This window comes from Neolamprologus brichardi, chromosome 7, assembly GCF_056152115.1.
Source record: "Neolamprologus brichardi isolate AB-2024 chromosome 7, ASM5615211v1, whole genome shotgun sequence".
Taxonomy (NCBI): Eukaryota; Metazoa; Chordata; class Actinopteri; order Cichliformes; family Cichlidae; genus Neolamprologus; species Neolamprologus brichardi.
Window position 1 is genome coordinate 61,610,186 of NC_142110.1, and position 18,776 is coordinate 61,628,961.

Below are 18,776 nucleotides of genomic sequence, written 5' to 3' on the forward strand. Positions count from 1 at the left end.
TCCCAGGAGACCTTCATGCTAACTTCTAGTCAACTTTAACAAAATTCATAATTCAACTGTTCACCCTCTATCAAAATATAGATATGAATGTAGCTGAGGACCCCTGGCTGACCAAAGCGCCTTTGAAAAATGGTGGGGGGTGGTGTTACGAGTCCAGCATGTATGGGTGCAAATGTGTCTTTGCTGACAGAAGAAAAACAGTAAGGATGCATCAAAACTCAGTGGACGACGTTTCCTCACTGAGCAGGATGCAGAATGTGTTTAAAAAGCTACATCTCCAATAGTTCTTTCTGTGTTCTGATGCAAATGTATTTTTAAAAAGAAGAAGCTAATACTACATGCTTTAATGTGGGATTATTTTATAACAAAAAACCCAAATAAAACTGTCCAAATACATAACTGCTGGACTTTATCTCTCTCTGGCACAAAATAGCATGCATCAATTCTGCATAATGAAATGCGAATGGTTGTCCTACGATAAGAACAGACAAGGTGACGATGCACACTGACTTTTCTTGGAAGAAAATCGCACTTCCACGTGACACGCAAACAGCCACACACGCGAGGACGACTCTGAAGCCTGTCTCTTTAATGTGCTAACAGCAGCGCTCATTAGAGAATCATTATCACACAGACAGACAGGGTCGCTCGCACACTGAGGCACGCACAGACTGCGCTGGCCTGCAGCCTGGGTGTGTACGCGTGTCACTGGCAGGAGCGTGATCATACACACTCGCACAGTCTGCAGTCGCAGGTTCTCTCATTATCTGAGAAACAGAAACGCCAAGGCTGAGGAGGAGCTGATTTGTGAAGCCTACCCACCGACTTTCTCCAACACACACCAGTCTAACCAGTAACTCAGCGTGTAGCCTGTGCGCACGCACGCGCATTCGTGCTGCAGCTGTTACATCCTCATTGTCTGTTATTCCTTCCTAATTTCAACCCGTGTTTGAACTCGCTGTAATATAAGACAAGAAAAGGGTCTGCAATCATTTCCTTACAGAAACAAAAGGATTCTGGCGCACAACACACAGACGAGTACAAGCCTTTGTGTATTCTGCTCATGTATTTTTTCTCCACAGGGTGACAGGGTACAATTAGGGACAAAAAGCACCGTGGGAGCATAATGATACCCAGCCACTACACTCTCGTCACATATAGGCAGTAGAAATGCCAGTGGATATGTACTGGAGAAGGACATGTATATGTTTAAAGTTTGTAGATCCCAAACTTCAGCGAGTGCTATACACTCATACCAATGACAACATCATGTGGAGCCTTATGCATGAGAACGCTGTCTCTACTCCGGTGCTTTTTGTTTGTTTTTGTACACTCTATAGTGTTTATAAAGCAGCAGAAGAGCAACGTGGCATAATTCTGTTTTTGACACAAAGATATATATCATAAAGCAAAACAAACAAAACAGGAAGTTACGAAAAATCATAAGAATGAGTCGGTCCCGGTGTTCAAGGAACACTCTACCAAGAAACGCTGCCAAAATAGAACGTCTTTTTTGGATGTGTCATAGAGCCTTAGGGTTGCTCTTATTTTGGGTTTTAGGTGTTAGCTTCACTGACATATAATAAGCCACTGGAAGTACAGCATGTTGCAGTTCAGTCGTTTTTCTGCATGAAAGTCAATTCAGATCAGGCGAGCTCAGCTGAAATATGCTCTTCAGGACTTTTTCTGCTGCTAAAGGTGTTTAGGATGTATATGTGTCTACTGTAATGTACCCAGCATAAAAAAAACAAACATTTTATTTATATAGCACCTTTCTAGACAGAAATCCCAAACAACTACCAAGTCCACAGTTCCTAATGTATGAGAGAGAGAGTTCCACAGTCTCGGGGCCACGGTGGCAAAAGCTCTCATTAGTTCTCATTTTAGTCTGTTTTATAGCAAGTAAGCCCTGATCAGATGAACTGAGGGACTTGCTAGGGACATAGGGCTGTAGCAGATCGGAGATGTAGGGAGGTGCCAGTCCATGCAAGGCTCTAAATGTCAAGACCAGGATCTTAAAATGTACTCTAAATTCAACAGGAAGCCAGTGTAGCTGAAATAGCAATGGTGTCACATGTGAATACTTGGAGGATCTTGTCAAAAGTCTAGCTGCAGCGTTTTGCACAACCTGCAGACGATCCAGAGAACCTTTGCTTAGACACATAAACAAAGAGTTACAATAGTCCAGCGTGAGGAAATAAATGCATGTATAGCAATCTCCATTTCAGAACCAGATAAAATCGGGCTTAGCTTAGCCACATTTCTTAAATGATAAAAACAAGACCAAACCAGAGATTTCACATGCCCATCCAATGTAAGAGTCGAGTCAAAAGTGACACCTAAATTCTTGATAGAGGATTTAACATACACAGAAAGAGGACCAAGGGCTTTCACTATCTGGGATACAAAACTGTCCGGAGCACATATGAGGACTTCAGTTTTCCCCTCGTTGAGTTGGAGGAAATTTACAGCTATCCAACGTTTGATAGAATCTAAGCAGTCATTTAAAAGTTGAAGCTTAGATAAATCCTGGGGCTTAAAAGAGATGTACAACTGAATATCATCAGCATAACAGTGATAAGAGATGTCCTCAAAAGAGCCCATTATGTGCTGGAGTGGGAGAAGATATATTAAGAACAATAAAGGCCCCAAAACCGAACCCTGAGGGACACCACAAGGAAGGGAAGTAGAAGATGACCTAAAATCGGGGACCACCACAGAAAAAGATCGGTTATGTAGATATGAGGAGAACCACTCCAAGGCAGTACCCGATACACCAACCCAATGTTTAAGCCTTTCGAGGAGGATGTGGTGGTCAACAGTGTCAAAAGCCGATGATCACAGACAAACTTTAAACAAGTCCACCCAGCAGCGACTGATTGAGTCCTACCCAGAACCGAGCCACTGGCACGAGAATGAAAAAACAAGAAGCCTCCCTGGGCAGTGTCTCAGCTGCAATGAGGTGTAAGATAGAAGAAGCTAGGACAGACGTCGTCACTCCAGTCTGTCACCTTCCTTCCTGACACGCTGATCCACATGCCAGGAGACCGAGCCAACAGATGCACACACTTGTTAGCTCCGTCAGCCATCAGTGTAGATAAATTGTGAGTATCAACTTCCCTGACAGGCATTCCCTGTCGACTATTACTGGTTAGTAAATAAATATTAGTGTAATGTTTGCATTTCTCTGGTGTGAGATACGGTATATGTATACATATGGCTACTAAATTGAATGAAGGGAAACTTACTAACTACACGCCATAAAGGGCAGAGCACCATCGAACAGCAAAAGCAGAAAAATGACAAAAACTGAGATTGAATCAAAAAAGAGCCTAAATACCTGTGACACAGAATCACAATGAAACATAAGGTGAAAGAAGGCATCAGTCAGTCAACGCCCACAGACTCCCATGTTAAAATGCCAGCTTTAAATAAGATTAAACTAAAACTGAATTAAAAGTGGCTAAAAATACCATTTTGGCCTATATAGATAGTTTACAGACTCTAAGGTGAATGTTTATTTTTTTTATAACTCATCCATCTGGCTACAGATGGATGAGTTATGTATAGTGTGTCCTTAAAAAATGTGAGGAAACTGGGCAAATGGAGGCCCAAATAAGAAGTGGCAGGCCTACAAACTATCTATGGCAGATTAACTGTATTTAAAAGTCATGTACAAGAAACAGGAAAAATCCAGCAAGCCAGATCTGACACAGTACCTGAGAGATTCATCTGGCCCGTCGACTAATCCGTCTACTGCTCATTAGGTTTAGAGGGCGATTAATAGGGCCAGGTAGATTTGGGTTTTTTAGCTCTCAAGATATTTCAGTGCAAACCAAATGAGTTTGTAATCACTAAAAGTAAATAAATGAATTCAACTTTTCCATAAAGTATGAAGCTATAAAATATCAAAGTGACAGAATGAGCGCCTTCCAGCACAGTCCTAATTTGATTCTTGGCATCCAATCAGAAATGTCTCTTTTTTTACATTTACTTTTAAAAACTATCAAACTTAACTTTAATTTCATCGGTGTCTTGGACATAAAAACCTGCATATAAAGAATCGATGATCAAATCTAAATTGTAAAATGAAGTTTTAAGAAGTTTTTGCTTTTTTTTGTTGAAGTAGAATTTTTATTGAGTAAAATAATTGTCTCTGTTTCCAGGAATATAACATAACATAACGTGCTTCATCCTATGTTTTTATGGTTCTGCTTACAATTTGGCTTTTATGTTTTAATCCACAACTACTACTAATCAGACTGCAATGGACTTGAATGGGAATAAAGCAAATACTCAAACAATTGATCAAAGAAATCACAACACATATACATATAACATGCAATCTGTTGGGTATATGGTCTCTCTGGATTAGCAGAGAATCACACAAGCAAAAATAATTTCCATCCCAAGTCAAAAGATTACCTAATACCTGGATCCTCTATTATAATCTTTCAAAATATGAATTAATTCACAGGTAGAGAGGGGACCTTTTTACACTCATGAATAATACAGACTTGCTGTATTTTGTACTTTGCATGAACAACGACTGAAACTGACATCCTAATTTCAAGCATACAAATGCAAAACTCATACGGACATGAACAAAAACCCCACAAACATCACGCTAACATGAGATTCAAAATAATTCATTGAATAATTTCACATTAAATCAAAGTTTTATTTTATATTTTGATAATCACTTGCAGCGTTATCATAGGTTTGGAGACAAATGACTGGAGGGAGCTCTTTAGAGTGCTTGGGAAATGTTCACAGTTTTAAAGAGAAAGAAAATTATTTAAATGGAATGTCACAAAAATTGCATTTATAAATTTTAAAATGGAAATGACAAGATTGAAATTTATACAATATTACATTTCATTATAATTAAAGACAAAAAAAGGCAACCAGCCCCCTCAAAAAAAAGGCACAAACTCAAGCTAAAATAAGACTTCTAACGTCCTTAATCAAAATAAATTAAATCAGGTACCACTTCCATTAGAGGGAACCCTGCTTGACCTTTGCTCGTTTTTTGCCGTTATTAAAAAAGCTTAACAAATAGAAAGAAATTGAATTAGGTTTCCGAGTGCCTGAAATTTTCAGTCAGTGTTTAATTTCCCCAGACGACAACATGTATTGATTTAACTGTTCCTGTGACCTTTCCTCTCTTTGTTCCTTAATTTTCTTTATAAACTTAATTGGGTAGCATCACAGAGAGTACATGCGTGTTTCTGCAGCTGTTAAGGGCAGCACAGGTGTAGATATTCCCTCTGTGCTTTGGGCAATGTCAGCTCTAAGCTGTGCTAGCTGCACTAACTCAGGGTTCGTTCACATTTGAAGGAAAATTAAAACCTTTAGTTGTCACACCTGAGCTGATTTTAACAGATTTGATCTCCTTCTGGTGTAGTTACACAATGCTATAAACACGACAGTGTTGGAATTTTCACGTTCTTGGGAATGCAAGGGTCTGCTTAGATCCAAGGGAACTAAGGGCTCTGCGTGGCTGCCCATGTGGCAGCAATTTTTTCATGACAGGCACTACACAGGAACTGACTAACTGAATAGTCCCCAAGAAAAAGTAAAAAGTATAATAGAGCAGCAGCAGTGTCTGCGTCCACGTCCGCAAGCAAGTATAATCTTGGCCTCAGAAAATCATTGTCAACACTTCCTATTTCTTTTTTTGTCGTGAGCTGTCCTCTGTTGTTGTCACTCTGTGCAGCCACAGCTGTAGCGAAGTCGCTGTCCATCACTACAGATGCTCCCCTCTCAAGGTTGAGGCACATCGGTCCTTGTTGGATGGCGTAAAACATCACTACCTGTGGTCCTGCATAGAAATGTCACTCCAGATCCCTGATGTAAAACTCTGGTATACCGTGAAATAGGGACAGTACCTGGGACTAGCGGGCTAATTCAGCACTGTATGCGGTCCTTCATAAAGGGCTTGAATGATTCAATGTAGGAATCCAGTTTAGGAATTTATCTGCTGTGTGTGGTGGCTGAAAATTCAAATATAGAAAAGAGTAGTTTTTTTTTTTTTTAGAATGATTTCTTTGTTTCCTTAGGTTGTGAGAGATACCATCCATCCAACCACTGTCTTCCACTTATCCCATTCAGGGTTGCAGGGGGGCTGGAGCCTATCTCAGCTACTATAGGTAACATAGATAACAACAGAAAAAAACAGCTGCAAGATATTGAGATATTCTAAAGCTAAGTCTTTCAACATTTTTACTTTAAATTTTTAATGTAACACTCATACACTCCAGCTTTAAAATGAGTTGTCTTTACTTAAAGTAGAATTGGTAATAATAACGGATTGCATTTATATAGCGCTTTACAATTCCACTATTCATTCACACACTGGTGGAGGCGAGCTACAGTTGTAGCCACAGCTACCCTGGCTACAACAGAAGCGAGGCTACCATATCGCGCCATCGGCCCCTCTGGCCAACACCAGTAAGTGGCACGGTCGCCTGTGGTTCAGGGGGGAGAGGCTATATACAACAAAATTGACATAAATAGTTGTCAATGTTTTAGAACTGTTGTATATAATGACAGCTGGGATAGGCGAAAGCATGCCTCTACCCCCCTCCCCTGTATAGAAAAAGGTCAGAAAAATAGACAATAGTGAGCAGCAGTTCTCTGAGCAAAAATGGCTTGTTTATGCCAGAGGTCTTTGAATGGCCAGAGCTGATAGGAAGGCAGCAGGACCTTAAATAACCACGTGTTACAATGAAGTGCAGAAGAGAATCTCTGAAGGCACAACACTGGAGACCAAAACAAGTGTCCCTCCTGTCAGCTAAGAGCAGGAAACTGAGGCTCACCAGAACTGAACAGTCTCAGAATCCTGCATAAGCATTCGCTCCTCATGACGAAGGGGATATTTCCTTGGCACATTACGCAGAACCTCATTATCAACTGTATGATAAACACCGCAGCATACCTCCATTCCTCGTCTCAATACAATGAGTTCAGTGTAATCAGATGCCCTCCACCAGATCTTAACCCATTAGAGCCCCTTTGGGATGCTGAACAGGAGATTCAGATCATGAATGTGCAACAGCTGCAAATTCAGTCATGTCAATATGGACCAAAAGCTCTGAGGAATGTTTCCAGCACATTGTTAAATCTATGACTAGGAGAACTAAGGCCATTCTGAAGGTAAAAGAGGATCCTGCCCGCTATAATAAGATGTAACTAAGTGAGCAGTGATATATAAAATTACCAAACTCAGTATGTATATGTAACCTACAGCCTTGATGGACAGGTGCGCCAAAAGAAGAGAGCGTTCTGACAGATTGCAGTGAAAGTCTGGTTGTGTTTAAGCTTGGATTTGCAGTGGTTACCGTTAGAATCAGCATCTGCGTTTGGGAATACACAAACTCCTCCGGCAACACAGTCAACCTCTCAAACAAGATAGAAAAGTAGAGATGATTGTGGAATACAGCCTGCTTTTATATATAAATAGTTTTATCTGTGGAGTACAGTGTCTTGAGAGGTTTAACTAAAGAACAACTAAGAGTGTAAAAAGCAGGTAAATAGGTAAGTTGTAGCCACCCACCGCTGCTTTCTCCTGTTGAAGGGCCTGAGAAGCAAAACGTGCTACATGGTTGATGATTGGAGCAAAGTTTGTCGGACCGTAGAAGCGAATGTGAGGGAGACACGCAGAGTAGGCCTGGGCAATGCCCTCCACACCTAAAGATGCAGAAAGGCAGAGAGAAACAATTTAGACTCAAATACACTTTAAATGTGAAGATGAGCTGGAAATAGTGAGGGCAGGAAAGAAACAGAGAGAAAAGCAAGAGGGAGAGAGGTTTGTAAAGTCCTGGGAGAGATGGGAAAAAGTTTATATAGAGTATTTCAAGGTCAAAATTGTTCTTTATGAAGATGTGAGTGAAGGGAGCACACGTTTATATATATATACACACACATATAAAAACTTGTGTTCCCTTCACTCACATCTTCATAAAGATATACACATTCAGAGAAAAACATGCCGCGCAAATGTGCACTTATTCAAAACATTGCACGCTGATAGTTGAGAACATAAAACCATTCTGTTATCAGGACAGCTGCATATTGCAGTTTCAAGAATAAAGTTTTGCATAACAGCTGAAGTCTTTTTTTTCCTTTGGCCTAGAATTTTTCATTTCAGAGTGCACTGGAGGCTGTATTGGCCCAGAAAATAAGCTAACCCTAAAAAGAAAAGGGCATTTGCAGAGGCAGTTTTTTTTTAAAATAAACACAAGCTGAACTTCATGTCCTGACGCGGGCCTTTTTCAGCACAGGGGTGAGTATAAATGGAGTTATTTAACATAACCTCTTTGCCTCAGTCAGGCTAAAACATGTGTTACACAATCACAATTTTTTTTTTCTGGGTCTCACAGATGTGCTTTTAGCAGTTGGCACTCAATTGATTTGCAATTGTCAATAAATACGTTTGCATCCTACACATTTCAAACGTGTTAGCAGATGCAAGCTCAGTGTAGTAAAAGGAGAGCTTACTATAAGGTTATTACAGCGAGGTGCTGACAATTTATGAATCTTTTCAAGTCATCTTTGTGCGATGAAGGTGAGGGTATGCACTTACTCTTACTCAGAAGCAAGGATCTGCAGCCATGCAAGCAGCTCTGTAAAGCTTTGCTCGGGTATGGTGCTTTATACTCAATAAATACACGCAAATTGAAGTCCAGTGTTTAAAGCGTAAGTGTAGCCACGGCTAATAGTAAAAACTACTCTTTTTTATGTTATTTTTTTTTGTTCAGAAGCCCGAGTGTTGTAAAATGTAATAAATCTGTGTAAAGATTCCCAGAGTCAGAGTTGTTAGACACTGTTACTTTTAATTTAAATGTGAAGGAATGGACTGTTTTCACTGCTCTGAACTGTTTGGTGTCATAATGTGCATTAGCGTTTATACTTCTAATTTAGACGAGCATCCAAAGTAGCAAGTGTAGGTGATGTGTTAAGGAGTTATTTACTCAGCAAGGCACTTAGAGAGGAGTGCACCACCTGCTGCGGTCACATGATCTGGAGATGGCATGTTTTTTTTTTATTAGTGGTTTCTTTTAATCACACAGTGCTTTTTCTGCCATAACCTTAACTATATAGCTATCTGTAAATGACAGGTTTTACACCTATTAACCAGTTAGTGGCCTCCTTTTTCTGCATCCAAAAACATGACAACATCCTATAAGTGTAAACATATCTAAGTATGTTTTTATGGCATGGGTTTATGTTGAAAAATTACTAATATCATGTATGAAAGGCCAAAAATGTAAATGGGGTAACTAGACTTCTAGACTAGACAGAACTCAGATGGGGTAAATAAAAAAAATTATGAAAATGAGAACTATTTGTAAATACTTATAAGGTTGCCGCAGAGGTCTAGATGACATCATAACCTCCTGTGCGGTAACTCACCTGAACAGAAAGGGTTTGTTGGGTTAAAGTTGATGGCAAATTCATGTGACACCTGAGGAGAAAAGAAATGAATGAATCGAATGATAATCCTTCACTACGCTTTACAATATTGTTAAGAAATTGCGTCCATTTCTCCCACCTTCTCCCTCCCACCCTCTCTCCATCCCTCTGTGTGCTGCTCTCTCTTCTTTGTCCTTTTCATCAGCTCAGTGCCATGGCAACACAGATGGGTTGACAGTTGCGTAATCATGTGAATATGCATCTATAACGCTTATAGTTTTATTTGTGTGTCTCCGTGTGTGTCTGTGGGTAAAATAATACATCTCGGCTTTAACTGTAAGTCCGCTGATGACAACCCACCCTCCTCTCTCTTTGCCACATGCATATACATGTATCACCTACGTTTGTGTTTGGAACACGCACACATACGCACACAACAACAACAACAACAACAACACCATCAACACACACATACCTTCCAGTCTGGTGGGAGTTGGGCTCCAAATCCCAGAGCTGGAAACATTTTGTCACTGAGGAGGAAACCATGACAACAGATTGGAACATTAGTTAAACCTTCTTTTTTTCCCTCTTTTTTTTTGCATACAAATTCAAAAAGCTGGATTTAGATAGCAGAAAAAATCCTGTTACCTTGTTCACATAGAAACACATTCAAAGACATTTACAGAAAAGCAAGAAGAGAACTGGTGGCAAAATGATGCAGTGAGGAAAAATGTCTTCTCACAAAGAAAGACAGGACAAGACAGAAAATCAGACATACTGATGTACAATTATTTACTGAAAGAGGAGGATTAGCAGTCGATAGATGCTATTGGTGTTCTTAGTCTGTTTATACTGTCTTATTTTCAACACAAAATGTAAAAGAACAAATAGATGTTTGTGTGTTTAAAGCCCAAAAGTGATGCCCATGCTACAGCTCTGTGCAGTGGCGCTTGTGTAGATGATGGGATTAAGATGGGTATTAGGGAACTGATAAACCTGTTTAGTTCTTTCCACAAAGCCTCAACTGCTCGAAGCTCAAACTTCAAAACTGGAATATGTAAATGTCTTCGCCAAAATACTCTGAAACCAATGTGTCATTGTTGTTCTTTTAAGGACCCCAGTCACTCTCTTTGTGGTTCACAAGTTAATATGATTAGCATAGTCTGTATATAAACATGGCATAGTCTGAAAAGGGAAGTCAATGCGCAGCTACTCTAAACCCTTATTTTTTGATGAACCGCTGGGGGCAGAGTTTGAATGGTCCATGATAAAATGACATCACTGCTTACTTTAATTTTGACTTCGTAATGAGTTTGTGGTCTTGATCAGCAGTTTCAAGTTTTTCTTCAGTGCAACATGATATTTAGTTTATAAATTCTGGGGTTGTTTAGAGTAAAATATATGATAAAGCAGGGTATCATTTTGGGTAGGCCTGCCTTTTTATTGAGAGATTGCTACTCTTGAACCTTGCTGAGGCTCAAGGCTTCAGCAAGGCAGTAAAAATATATAAAAATGAGGATACAGAGACTAAGTCCATCTTATCTGTACAGTTTATGGATCTCAGCAGTGAAACGATAAACCTTTACATCAACCAGCCTCACTCATCCCTTACTGCTCTATGTGACCTTTCTTTGCAAGAACTATATGCAAAATGTAAATGTTTGCACTAAACTGACTTAAAACATTGCACCACCCCACAGGATTTGATTTAAATACTCACGTATCATAGTCCTGTATGATTTGTCCCACAGCTAATATGGCAGCAAGGTACTCGTTGCTGCCCAGTGGGTTGATGTAGTGGAGGGAGGACGGTTCTCGGGGGTTCCCATTGGATGCCGTGAAGTCTATACCGACCTATTAAAATACAAAGAGGTGACAGATCAGTAGTTATCACATTGCATTCGTTTCCAAATCATGTGCAGGGAGGAGGACAATAGTGGAGGGTCTGAAACTTCTGAGGAATGGTGATTACTTTTATTTTTCTTTCATGAAAGAACAAGAAGGAAATAGTGAAGTGCAACATGTGTCCAGGACAGAATTACCTGCATCATACTGCTAACATACCATCAGCTCTTTGCAAGCACCTGCAGACAGCATGCACGCACACAGCTGGCCAGAGTGATGTTTTAGCTGTGTGAATGGCGAATCCCAACCCTGCAACCAGCCACTGATCTTCAGTAGGTAACAAAACCAGTGAACAGCAGCTAGGCTTGTAGCATTGTAGCCTTCATTTCCACCTGTACAGGTTCCTAAAGTAAAATCACTGTCGTGTTCGGTTCGAAGTCTCTAGGGTTCTAAAAGAAACATTGTGCGTGTTTCCTTATTAGACAGGAATTTGTGTTAGTGAAAGTACATTTGGAGCCTCGAGGATATGTACAGTGAATTCTGGTCAGTAAAACTGAAGGTAAGTGCAGTTCCACAGTATATTTTTGGGGTAAATAGAGACAAATAAAAATCATGCGATGACCCCGAAATCATATGGAGATTTTTTTTCTTTTAACACAGATTACCACAGGGTGACGTACAGTAAACACATATATGAGCACACACAGACACTTTCCACATGCAGCAAACACACACACTGGAAAACACAAACGCAGGGAAGTGCAGCCAAACCCAATATGAGATTAAGAGTGACAGGCTTTTCCTCAGGCAGTGAATAGTGGTTTGTGTGCTGACAAGAACCCGACCCACAATCTCCGCCTCCCTCCCATCAGCTTAAACATAGTCTAAAACGATCTTCTTCTTCGGTCTTTTGTTTGGTGTATTATAAGACAACAATGTTCTAGTTCAGTAAGGACAAGGACCGAGAAAAGATATAACGGAGAAGGGAGCAAAGGTGGGGGGTGAGTGAGTACAAGGGAGAAAATTGGGAAAATGAGGTAAGGAGTGGTAGGGCAAGGAGAGGAAAGAGTTTAAAGAGCAACAGGAGAAGCAGGAGTGACGGGTACAGAAATGCAGGGTGACAGAATCAGGGTGCTGCTGTGTTTTGTATTGTGGGAATGTGACAACAACATACAGAATTGTGCAGAAGTTTTAGGCACAGATTTTTTCGTTCTTATCCATCGCACTCAAATCAGTGAGGCCTCTGATCATACTGCTTTCATTCTGCAGCAGAAAAACAAGCCTAAACACCCACAAGCATTTGGGCTACTATCCATTTACGTTTTTTCTTTTCATTACTTGTTCTCAATTAAATGAAATCCACTAATTCATCTGTTTTTGAAAGCATCCTTGCTTTACTTTTAGCCGTTAAAATTGTTCCTCGGCACTCTGTGTGAAAACTACACTTCAGGGTGTTAAGCGAACAAATACGTTTTATGAGGCCATTATTTGTAAACCCATAGCTAACACGGAAACCAAGCAACAGGACACAAGAACATCCATTCATCTTTTGGCTCAGAAACACACGTTTGCATCAGCAACATTACCGAGTGAAAGAGTTTCATCTCAGCAGAGTCGAGTCAGTCATTGGATTCGCTTCCAGAGGGAAAGTAAAATTTACCTGAAGCGTTATTATCTTCCAATTCTGACCGCTACACCTGAATTTTCACAGCTTAATAAATCCCTGTAGAGATTGCTCTGATTAAGCCTGAATTTAGCCTTGAACTGTTGCCCCTGGTTAATTTTAGAATAATTTCTTCCAGATGGCACATATACTTTCAGATCAACCAATCGATGCCTCACCATACAAAAATCTGCCCCAAAAGCTGATGCCAGCTGGAATTTTAGCAGGTCAAATTTATTATAGAGATTTATTATTTATTATTGAAGCTGCAATATAAAACTGACTGTCACCGGAGAACAGTCAGACGAGAGCAGTCTCCACATAATACTTGCTTTCTCCTTCGTCTCCGAGAAGGAAAAAAAAAAGATATTTTTTCTACTTCTTGCAAAATCATTATTAGAATTCTAAATAGGCAATTCAGCCTGGGGTTCTGTTCATTATGAGTTACTCATTACAGCCGTTCAAGTTATCTGCACTGTGTACAAATCTAAATAGTGCAGGTCCAGGCCATTACAAAAGACAGATTAAAACAAAGTGACAACCTCTGGGTCTGAAAATGAAGAGTGAACGGTGCCAAAAGCTGCAGTTCCTCTGAAGGCCACTTGAGGCTGCCCCCAGAACAGCACGTCCAAAAAGTGTGTCCTTCAGTTTTAGTAAGTGAAAGCTGAGTATTTTATTTTTCTGCGACTTGATGCTAAATAAGTGTCTGAGCATTGCAAACAGAGAGTATATATATGGATGCAGCTTGGCATTCATCTTTACATGTGATGTGTCTAAAATGTAGAAAAGAGAAGACAGTTGATCAGATTAACGAAAAAAATAAAAAAGAACGTGCTGGTGTCTCTTTCCCAGTCTCTCGACAGTCAAACTCAGTAGGAGCTCTGAAGTCTCCCAGCAGGACTTCCAAGAAGCCTCATCTTCACTTCTCCCACATTCTCCTATAGGCCTCCAAACTGACACAATGTGTTGGTTTTTCACTTCTTTCATCAACACAATACACATATGGAAAAAGGAAAAAAAAATATTATATATTCTTTTGTTTTTAACAGTACATGTTTATTTTTTCACAAGACTACGATTTACTCATCATCAAAGTGGACTCTTTTGCATTCTTCTCAAATATATAATGTTTACTTGAGTCACACTTAATCCTTATAATTATGTTGCATGAGGGGCAGCATGGTGCTATAGTGATTAGCACTGTTGACTCACAGCAAGAGGAGTTGGCCGGGGCCTTTTTGTGTGAAGTAATGGTTTGCATAGGATTCCGCTTTAGCTTCCTCCCACAGTCTAAAGACATGCATGTTAGGTTAATCGGGGAGTCTAAATCGGCTGTGTGTGTGGATGTGAAAGCGTGTGGTTGTCTGTCTTACTAGATGTGAAAGTGGCAAGTTTCATGAATAATCTATGAGACATACAGCACATACAAAAATAAAGTTCTGCTTCTTTTTCATATGGGTATAGCTGAGAATATGTTCCTCAAGGTCTCGGTGTGTAAAGTAACCAACCGTGGTTACTTTACACACCAAGCTCGCAGCTTCAAAAAGCCTGGCTCAGGGCTGCCCAGGTCAAGTGTTTTAGGATCTCTCACTGCTGGTATCATAGCCAAGATCAAATTTCTGCTAACATATTGGTCTTTCTATTTGGTCTGCTTACGATTTGTGATAGCACGGATGACTGCATCACCGTGCAAAGCCTCTCCCCATTTCTTAATGTTTTGCTAGGAAGATGGAAAACAGGTGGAGCACTTTATTGAAACATAAATTCATGTAAGTACATTATAGAAGGGAAAAATAGAGTTTGTACAATTCTAATGAGGTTCAAAGTCAACATTTTTTATGACCACCTTCATACTTCAACAAAGCCTGAACTCTTTCAGGCAAGCTTTCCTTTGGAATTTCTTTTAAGTACTTATCAGGAATAGTTCTCCAGGTTTCTTTAAGACATTCAAACCTCTTCTTTGGATCCTGGCTGCCTTTTGTTCAGTTCTCTGTTGCTATGATCCCTCAAGGCTTCAGCAATGTTGTTTTGCCTGGGAGGCCAATCCATGACTGACCATTGTGTGTTTTTCTATCCAAGTATGCTTTTACTGAATTATCAGAGTATTTGGGATCATTGTCATGCTAAAAAATGAAGCTGTTCCCATTCAGATGCCGTCTCAATGGTATTGCATGGCAGATCAAAATATGACGGTACTTTTCTGCACTCATAATTCCACTGATTTTCAGTGCAGTTCTTGTGTAATTTGGCGTACATCAGCCTTTTGTCCACTTTCCCCTTCATTAAGAATGACTTCAACAAAAAGTAGATGTACCAATTGAAGGGCCAGATGGATCTTAAGTCCTGTGGGACTTTTTTATTCATATTTCTTAAGGACATGACTTAAATACACTGTTGATCTGCTGTAGATATTTTCTTGGCCTGCGACTCCAAGATACACCAAGGTTTCAGCTAATAGCTCAGGGAATCACCTTGTTGGTGGAAAACGACTACTATTTTATGCCTATGAAACTGTTATTTTTGGCATTTTTGTAAGTAAAGAAATGGGAGAAAAGTGCTAGTAACAAAGTTCCTGACAATACAATTTAAACATTTTCTGTTATGTGAGTTACGTACTTTGAAAGACCTTCAGAAAATCTATTAAAAAAATTACAGAATAGCTCATTGGAAGCAAAGAAATAACAAAATTAGAGGCAGCCTAAGACTTAAGCACAGTACTGCAGGTACACCACTAAGCAGAAAAAGAAAGCGTTTATTGTATAGTAGGCTTTTTGTTTCCCTCATGTAGTACATATTTCCCCCCTCTGGTATCATTTATTTTGTCTTACTATGAAGCTGAAAATATGTACGCCAAATTGATGGCATAAGATCATCCCTAAACTGTTACAGCATCTTTCCTCCAGTGGCCTCTCCCGTGACAGATGCTATTAGTTTGATGGCTGTGTATTTGATGACAGTAGGAGATGACACCATTCTGTTTCCAACTTATTCCTCGCCTCAAGCTATTAGTAATTGCGAACACACAAGCAGACTAAACACACCATGACAAACACACAGTTTTAACAAGCAAGTACAAGAATTAAAATGATCATGGGGTGATGGAGGAGCATTTCATTACTGGATATTTTAGCGCAGCAATGTGGCAGAAAACGTCTGTGACCGCATTACATAGATGGATTCCACTACTGCCAAATTACTGTCAAATAACAGACATGCTGACAATCACGCTGGAGTTTTCTCAGCTGCGCCCTGTCGAGTACTGATGAGCCAGTTCTCGTGCCAGAACCTCTTAGGCTCATTTGCAGTTAAACAGTCACATAGATGGATGGAGGGATGGATGAATGTGTTAGAGCCTGTGTGAACATCTTCTGGAGTTGTTCTCTGTCTCACTCTGAGGCGATAAAGAGACAGTGACAAGCAGAAGCTGCAGCCCACTGTGGGAAGGCCTGCTCTTGGTTCATATTTGTCTTGTTGGTTGTAGTTGTGTATTTTTGCTTTTGTGAGGTACACAGGAGCCACTGGATGCTTTTTAAAGAAAACAATAAAAATCACAGCAGTGCCAAGTATGTAATGATGAATGACTCAGTGCTTGTAGGCAAACTGCTATGATATGTACAACAATGTGGGTTTTTTAAAACTACTTTTTGTGTCTTTAGTGGAGTGAATCAATTACAATCAATTACCACTTGGTAGCTGACACATTATACCCACATAGACAGCATATAAAAGAAAGGTTTAACCACTGTGATGTCACACGTTGGTTTGTGAAGACTGTGAATTAAGCATTTTGGCCATCACCATTATCACATTCAGTTTATGAGCAAAGGTTGTAACTGAATGAGAAGTTAAGGAATCCTGCACGCTCATATGGCAGTGACTTGGCCACAAAGTAGGTCTGCCTGAAGCACAACTTGTGTCATCTATTTCGCTTTACTTTTCCTTTATTTTAGAATAATTTTGAAAATAAATATCAAAACGTCACTGCAACCCCCCCTGGCTTCTGCTCCGTGGCTGCTGGGTGACCCCTCATCTGGGACTCTCCTCAGCTCCTTCTGGGATAGTGGCGCAGCTGCCCCTCTGTTGGTCTTCCTTGGTCTCTTGTGTTCTGGGGGCCTCTGGATGTCTGGAGTCTTGATCTCCTCCATACCTGCTTCATGCCCTGGAGGACGGGGCTGTGGCCCCCCACACCCTCTAGCAGATCATTACATGAAGGAACCTTTTAAAAACAAACGCGTCCATGCTCACAGGTGTACACACGGGTGCTCACACACACAAACTACACCCTTTTTGGCTCCTACCTCAAAGCACACTGTGCGCTGTCGATCTTACGTGCTGCACAATAATGTTTAATATTTAGTATTTACTGTTATATTCCCATATATCATCATGATGTTGTTTATTGTATTGCTGTCGTTTTCTTCTGCTTGTTTTCTTTTTTCTTTCTCAACAGGTGATCCAGGTGATTGATATATGTTTTTTTTTGTCTGCTTATTTAGTTGGTTTTAGTTTTTTTTGCCCTTTATCCCCGTCCCTCTTCTCCGCTGTTTTTTCCCCCTCTTCCTTTCTCCCTTTTCTTTTCCTCATTCAAGTCTGTCCTGTATCTAGCAAGTGAAAATAAATAAAATAAAATAAAATAAAATAAACAATAAAAGGTGAATCAAATAGACCATTACAGCAAGGCTGTGATGGTCTATTTGGTAAAGTAAATCCGTTGGGCATCTTTCCTCGCCTTTAGACAATAATTCTGATGGTAAAAGAACCAAACGGGACAGGCAAAAAAAAAAAGAAAAGAAAAGAAATATCATATTGCATTCAACAAGACTTAAGCCTGGCTTATGGATAAAGTGATTTCTATACAATCTGACTGATATTGACTTATTTTTCTACCAGGAGTGATTTTGTGCTGACAAGATGACAACAAGAAGCTCAGCTAGAAGTGGCAGAGTTGAAAATGTTAAGATTTTCTTTGAGAGTGACCAGGATGGACAGGATTAGGAATGAGTATATCAGAGGGACAGCTCGGGTTGAGCGATTTGGAGTCAAAGCAGGAGAGGCAAGGCTGAAATGCTTTGGACACGTGCCGAGGAGGGATAGTGGATGTACTGGACAAAGGATGATGAAGCCGAAGCTGCCAGGCAGGAGGGAAAGATAAAGACCAAAGAAGATTCATGGACGTGTGAAGGAGGACATGCAGATGGCTTGAGTAACACAAAAGGATGCAAGGCACCGTGGCAACCTCTAAATGTGTGTGTGTGTGTGTGTGTGTGTGTGTGTGGGGGGGGGGGGGGGGGGGGGGGGGGCGACACCCCTGCAGCACAGCACAAAGACCCAAAAGCTGTCAGTCTTTTATAAACAGTATTTTCGAGTTATCTTTCCTATCAAGCTGCCGACTTTACTGACATTTTAGTGTCCACATTGCTGCTAGTCACACACACTGTGTGTGTTTCTTATATGTCATGATTTGTTCACCAGTTCTGTTCTATTTTGTTTTTATCGACACACTAATTATTCCACGTCGGCAGAGACTAAAAACTTTGAAATAAAATTACATGCTATTCACGCTGATGCTTTTTTAGATAAACAAAATAAAAGCATGCATAAAAAAAGAGGAGAGGAAAAAAATGACTAGCTCTAAAGACATAATCTCCCTTTTACATGTGAAATGTGATGCAACTGCAGGAAATCACTTTCACCGACTTTGGACTAGCCCAAAAAAGGTATAGTAGAACAGATTGTAGCATCCGACTTTCTCTTTGATTCGGTGTCATTCTGCAGCAGCACAGCAGCTGTTATTAACATGACATTCTGTTCATTTTTTCAGCCGAGGTAGTCACGATAAGAAAATGATGAA

The 18,776-nt window shown here is 40.2% G+C and overlaps 1 protein-coding gene across 1 annotated transcript in view; it reads right to left on the reverse strand.

Annotated features, from left to right (window-relative positions):
- cpne2 (copine II) overlaps nt 1-18,776 on the reverse strand; it is a 53,013-nt gene that overhangs the window by 4,173 nt on the left and 30,064 nt on the right. Inside the window, exons 12-15 of the mRNA XM_087844050.1 lie at nt 11,138-11,271; nt 9,893-9,947; nt 9,418-9,469; nt 7,559-7,692 (exon numbers count right to left, since the gene is read on the reverse strand). Of these exons, the coding sequence (XP_087700176.1) occupies nt 7,559-7,692; nt 9,418-9,469; nt 9,893-9,947; nt 11,138-11,271 (375 nt within the window). The remainder of the gene's footprint in view (nt 1-7,558; nt 7,693-9,417; nt 9,470-9,892; nt 9,948-11,137; nt 11,272-18,776) is intronic.